We start from the raw sequence: 6929 nt of genomic DNA on the forward strand, positions 1-6929 counted from the left end.
GATGAGAAAATGAACGATTAAGATGGGTTAGCATAGTTTGCACAAAATATTGGGTTAGTATTTGAACCAGCCCCTATATAGATATATATATATACTCATATGCATGTTTTGGGTCTTCGGACATGTCAGATGGTCAAAAAATAAAACCCAAATATCCTGAACAGGCATTTGGATTTTGCACAAACTCCTCGTTTTTTATTCGTGTTCTGGACCATTCAGGTTTTGCACATTGTTACTTACATGTGGGGAGCTCCCTTCACACCCTTACTTTCAGTTCGTGTTCCACAATCTCATTACTGAATCCTTTCATTAACCTTTCTTTTCTATAACGTGAAAACCATCATCCCATATCTATGCTAAAAGATTCCATGTCCGAAATCTGAGATGCCAATAAATATACAATATAAGCTTACTATTTATTTTATTAATAATCATAAAATGTAAATAACATCGGTTAAAAGACACAATAAATTATTAAATTAAGGTATAATTAATAATTTATAAACATGATTAAAATTACTGTAATTCAAACATAAAGGGTATAACTGGAAACGATCTTTATTTTCACTTTTAGTTTAAAGTAAAGCCATTTATATTTTCTTAGTGTGTTTTGGCATTAATTTTAACAAGATTAAATATCATCATTTTTTTAAGAAAAGAAAAATAATGTATAGGGACTGGAATGCTTTTAATCAAAAGCTAAGGGGCTAAAGATGCAAATAGAAAAATTAATAATTGATAAAAGTGAAAAACGTCGCCTGAGAGATTCGAACTCTCGCGGGGAAACCCCATGTACTTAGCAGGCACACGCCTTAACCACTCGGCCAAAGCGACTTCATGTTTTATTCCCTGATATTATTTTATAATAATGAATCTCATTAAACACATTTATTTCCATATTTTTTTTTGATTAACCTGGATTTCCAACCTGCTATGCGAGCCGACTAATCCCAGGACAACCACCTGCTTTGCAAATAATCCGGAGTCACCGCATTTGAACCTCCGTAGCCACAAAGGGGATTTTTATTCCTGTTTGGATTTAAACCTGGGACCTCCATGTACTTTTGACCTTTGGAGTCAAGCTCAAACTAATCAGACACCACCTTTGTGGTTTATTTCCATACATTTTTAGATATGCATAATCGTTACATTTTTTAGTTAATGAAATGGCAATTCTACCCTTAATTATTTTATATCTACTCATAATTCTTAAATATTTATGCATTAATGAAGGGTGGGTTTTGAGTTCTAGTCATTTATTTTTATACTAAACATTTATTTTAGGATAAGTATAAATAAAAATATGGAAACAATTACTTCAGACGGATGAATACTAAAAGGGTGTTTGGTTCAGACAGTGTAGTGAAAGTGAAAATGACATGCAATAAAAACATCCCATTTTTAATTTGGAATGAAAATTTAAGTTCGTAAGGGAATAAACTCATCATATTATATAAAATCAAGTAATTTTTTTTTACTTTTATTTTCGTTAATTACTATATAATATCTTTAATCAAATACCTCCAGATACACAATTTTTTATATGAATGATTCCCCATAGCGGTGTATTTTAAAAAATATATGGGGTCGGGAGGTGAGGAGCAGTTTGGAGCTGGGAATTTTTATTGATTAAATTATATTTTGTGAATTATCATTAAATTTATTAAGATTTAAAACTTGAGATGTTTGTTTATCTTTTAATAGTTTCATTAAAAGACAAAATCTGAATTACTAATAAGTGAAACTGATTTGATTAAAAAAAGTGTCTCTTAATTATTTTAAAATCATCTGAACGATTTTGTATATTGGATCTCCCTAAATATTTCAACGCCCTAATTTCATTTTAAACAATTATCAAACAATCATATTTCATTTTGTACTGTATCATAAAAGTCTATTAATAATCCTAATCATTTAATCATCTTACATCAAACCACCCAAAACCTGCCAAACAACTCCTTGGTTCTGCTCAATTATATTTGAACTTCCTTTTTCCATTATTCAGTTTTAAACTGATTTTATTGATTTGATTAAATATGTACAACTTTTATAAACAAGTTTTTTTTTTAATTTAAAAAGACATATAATATTACATTTTATATATATATTTTATTTTAGTGAATTTACTTAGAAATTTATGATTTGTATTGTGGTTCACATATTTTTTATCCTATTTTTTATTTTTATTAGTCATTACCATTTTTGGTAGAATATATGTGAGATCAATCTTTATTGTTTATAAGGATGTTGATGTATAATTAAATCATCTCGATAGATCTCAATCTTTGTCTTTACTGAAATCACCTTGACAAATTTAATTGTGGTCTGTAGCATATATAATATGGAAACATCGTAGTCAAGCGAGTTTTGGAATAAAACTTCATCTGCAGACCTTTTATTTGCAAGAATACAAACCAGATATCGAGAAAAATTCAGAAAGGTTGTATTTCGCACGACCTTTGGCTTACTGTGCCCTTTTCGATGTCCCCATCAGAGTCGTGGGTCATTTTGGTCGCTGGTAACTTGGTGGTAATACTATGAGCGGTATTAGGTTCTTAGTTGTTCTTGTTCCTTGTTTGGTATAGTCCAGGTCAGTTTGATTTCATATTAGCCTGTTTTATGATGGTTTTGTTATTTGTAGAAGTACTAGGCATTTTTCTTTACGTTTTTCGATTTTTAATTAAAAAAATATATTAACTACATATTTTTAAAATTAGAAAACAAACTAAAGTAGTATTATAGACACTTATTTTAAAATGAAAGTAGTAATAACAAAAATACAAATTTTGTATCATCTATACTGATCAACGATGTTCGTGGAGACACTTGTCCTGCTTACATGATTACATGTGGAATTATAACTTTAAAGAAAAATATCACTCAAGACTTGAATAAAAATGAGTAATTATGAGTTATATATCATCTCCAGTTACAACATAAAGAACATCAAATTATTTGCCCGTTAATACCAAAATAAAATTAAACTTCAGTATATGTAAAACTTAAACCATCTATAATATAAATTACATTATTTATCTGTTAATTGATGCTTTTATATGATAAAATAGTATCTTTTACATACCACCAAATTCTAATATAAGTTTTTCTAATTTACGATAATAAAATTTTATCAGGTTACAAATAAAAACGAAGGGTAAAATGGTCAACCATAGTCAGGTTAGCTGTAGAGTCTAGAGTCGTATCATCGATACACCTAAGAAATTTTGAACTTTACTTTATTTACGAAACTAAATTTTATTATCTTATGGGTAAAATCAAGCGTTGTATTATATCGAAGAAAATAATTGTATTATATCATCTTGTTGATATTTAAAACTACATTAGTTACATGTATATGCAAAAGTATTAGAGCAAACAAGTGCATAGTATTATTTTCTGAATTTTCTTTTTTTACTTAATTAAAAAGAAAATAAAAACAATATTTCCAGATGAGGAAGCATTTAAAATCCCTTCGGATTTTTGATCTCTCCGTCCAAGATAAGCTACACGCCTACACCCACCAAATTATATTTAAAAAAGAAAAAGACGAGTCTGACCCTCCGAAATTAACGCCGTCAATCCACATATAAACAAATAATCTTCGTCGTTATCTCGCCGTTAATTTTCATCGGAAGATTCTGGACTCGGGTACTCGTTTAAGTCCGTGTTTAAACATACCCGACCCGAATGTCTTTCCGACGACGGCGATTGGTGGTTGTGGTGATGATTGATTCCTCCGTTTTGGTTCTGGAGAGCGTCCACCTTAGCTCCGACCTCCGTCGCCTTCTTCCGGATGGAGGCGGAAGATAGATCATGTAAATCACCGTCGTCTCCGATTGAATCAGGGAAGTTGAGACGAGCTGTAGGGCCACGGAGGTAAAACACGGCGGTGTCGTAGGCACGAGCGGCGGCGACGGGAGAAGAGTAAGAACCAAGCCAGATACGTGAACGTTTGTTGGGTTCACGAATCTCAGCGACCCACTTTCCCCACTTCCTCATCCTGATTCCTCTATAGGTTTTAGCGTTCTGAGTGTGGTGAATGATCTCTTCCTTTGTGTTAGACGAACATGGTGCAGCGGCGGCGGTGGCGGGGGATTCCATGATTGGTGAAAGTGAATTTGGGGAAGAATGATTATGTATTTATGGAAGGAGAAGAGTCGAAGGAGATCACGCATTTGGGAGAATGACAAGTGTGTATTGGATGCTAAGCGATTGTTGTCGAGTCGGCACGCCCCTTACGTTTGGTCTTAATACCGATAACATCAAGCCTGGCCGACACACACCATCACACCCTCCCCTACAAAAAATACAATATTTTTCTATTCCAAAATAATTCATCACCACACTATTGTTTATCTGTGCAATGCGATCGAAGCCGTGAATTTTAACGATTTTAAAGTATTACTGGTTTTATTAGAGAAGATTTAATGATGATATAAGTTACACTTAGTCTTTACATGTTGATACAATTTCAATAAATAAGAGTTATGATTCCAATTATAGTCTATCAATGAAAAAATTTGTATGACAATTTAAAATCCAATATATTCAAAATCCAACATATTTAAACGACTCCACAGATGTGTTCGATTTACACCAAAAGTAAAGAATCAAGAGAGCGAGACCGATAGTTCTAGAGCAATTGAATGAGAGATAAATGAGAGAACTTTTAATAACTCATGGTGAATATCAGTTTGAATTTCACATTGGGGGTGGGAGAAGACATAGAAGTTTGAGAGGGTGAAAACATGAGTAAAACGTGTCAAAAGTATTTTGGGAACATGAAAAGAAAAGATAATAATGTGCATTGGTAACTTGTACTATATGTTATTTTAATTGTAGATTAAGAGATTTTAATGAATGCATAAAGTAGTAGTACTTGATATATTGTAAGTTGTTTTTAAGACTTTGTACATAAATGTATAGTACTTTGTCCATTAAAAATTATTTTTAAGACTTTTGATAAATCTGGTTTATAAGATAACATAGATAAAGGGTCATTTACTAAATATTTATAGAGTATCATTTATTTTATCGGGTGAACATAATAAAGATGGATAATCTAAACATTTGGAATACGGCATATCGGTTAAGTCTTAAGGGTATAGTGGAAAATCTCATCTACCCAGGGTTTGAATTCGAGTGTTTGGCACACCCTTGTGACTATGGAGGTTCAAATGTGATAACTCAAGAAAAAAAAATTCAATATTGTAAAGGTCGATGGGGAAATTAAGACCCTATTCTTGGTCCCGAGAAATTAATCAGTGCATGTAAGCTGCCTGAAAAACCATGGTTACAAGAAAAAGATCAATTATCTTACCTGGTAAAAGGTATTGCAAAGACCAAAAATCTTAACTGCTAAATGAGAAAAAAAGGCACTTGACGGTAATCGATTACTGGACATAAAACGTTTACCACCAATTCATTTTGATGACCAGAATCTTATCCAATAAGATGATCGAGAGTGGTGACTCTTATTGATATTTTTACCAGATTTTAATTATATAATATAAGTTTAATCAATTTTGTCATTATTGTATATATTAAAACAATATTCACATTCTACATAATATTTATATTATGGTTTATAAATACGTCAATATCTATTTGGAAATAATAATGGTTTTAAATTAATGAATGATGAATGTGGTTAAATTTGGCACATGTGGTTTGTCATCTTATGCTTGATGATTGGTTTTATGGGCTCGAAATATAATTCTCGAGATTATTTTGATTAATTAAATAATCTATAGTTACTTTTAGGATTTGCAAGTTGTATATTTTAGAGATCGAATTTGATAAAAACGATGAATGCGTCAGCCGTATACCTGTTATAAGCTTACTGCTCGATTTAGAAACCATATATTTGAATCGTCAATCTTGATTCGTAATTCGTTTCATTTTCAGTCTCTCTGAATTTTATTTTATGGAATGTGGTTTTGGATGGTTTTGAGAGGGCGAAAGATTGTTCGATTGGTTATCAGTTGAATGTATAATGTTAGTAGTATTCAACGGTTGTCTTCCATTTATATCATGAACGTGTTTATCAGTTGATTATTACAGGTTTATGGAGTTTAAATAGTTGTATGTATACAATAACAGGTTATAAACATGAATTTTAAGAGATTTTGAGAAGGGGAGTTGAATGTTTTATGATATAGCAAAGATAGATTAATTTGGTTATGAAGAAAACTGAATCACTCTTCTGCAGTATTTTTTTTTAATAAAGGATCGTTTTCTATATCATAGTGCATATTGGCGAAAAGAAAGTTGTTACGTCAGAAATCTTGGAAATGTAACAGATAAATTATTATTAAACTGTTATGATATAATTTATTTAACAATCAAGATTTATATAGTTATAATCGTATCTAGTATACTATTTCTCATATTTTTATCAAATCGACTACAACAAATGGTGAATTAGGAGAAATTAACAAGGCAGATAATAAATTGGGATGGGGTATTAATTATATGAACAATTATTAGGAGTGTTTCTAACAAATATGTTTTATATTATTTTTTCAAGTTCGGAGATTTCTCAATACTCTCTCTCTCTCTCTCTTCTTTCTGAACAAAGGTTACTTGATAAGAATCTGGACACTTCTTCTATCAAACGTGTTTTAAAACCACGAGTCTAGGTGTGTGGACAATATCTGGTACGGTAAGCCTAGAATGTTACAGATGGTATCAGAGCCGGAAACTGAAATGGTGTACCAGCGAGGACCTTAGGCTCCCAAATGGGTGGATTGTAAGATTCTACATTGGTCGGGGAGTGTAACACATGTTACATTGTAAAGAAGTAGACACCTCCTCCATCAAACACGTTTTAAGACCGTGAATCCAGGTGTGTGGACAAAGTAAACAAGATCTGATACAATTACCTCGGACGTTACATATAATATAGAGTCAAGAACCAGACTAGTGTG

The 6929-nt window shown here is 31.6% G+C and overlaps 1 protein-coding gene and 1 non-coding gene across 2 annotated transcripts; both read right to left on the reverse strand.

The window, feature by feature from the left end:
- Nucleotides 1-752: 752 nt before the first annotated feature.
- TRNAS-GCU lies at nt 753-834 on the reverse strand. Its single transcript has one exon. It is a non-coding gene; the product is annotated as a tRNA-Ser (tRNA).
- Nucleotides 835-3366: 2532 nt separating this feature from the next.
- LOC112511318 (ethylene-responsive transcription factor ERF010-like) lies at nt 3367-4214 on the reverse strand. Its single transcript, XM_025116901.1, has one exon. The coding sequence runs from the start codon at nt 4099-4101 to the stop codon at nt 3619-3621; it is 483 nt and encodes a 160-aa protein (XP_024972669.1). The 5' UTR covers nt 4102-4214; the 3' UTR covers nt 3367-3618.
- Nucleotides 4215-6929: the final 2715 nt, after the last annotated feature.

This window comes from Cynara cardunculus, assembly GCF_001531365.2.
Source record: "Cynara cardunculus var. scolymus isolate 2C chromosome LG 4, CcrdV1, whole genome shotgun sequence".
Lineage (NCBI taxonomy): Eukaryota > Viridiplantae > Streptophyta > Magnoliopsida > Asterales > Asteraceae > Cynara > Cynara cardunculus.

Coding starts and splice junctions, on each gene's coding strand:
- LOC112511318 (XM_025116901.1), bottom strand. CDS start 4,101: ATGGAATCCCCCGCCACCGCCGCCGCTGCACCATGTTCGTCTAACACA.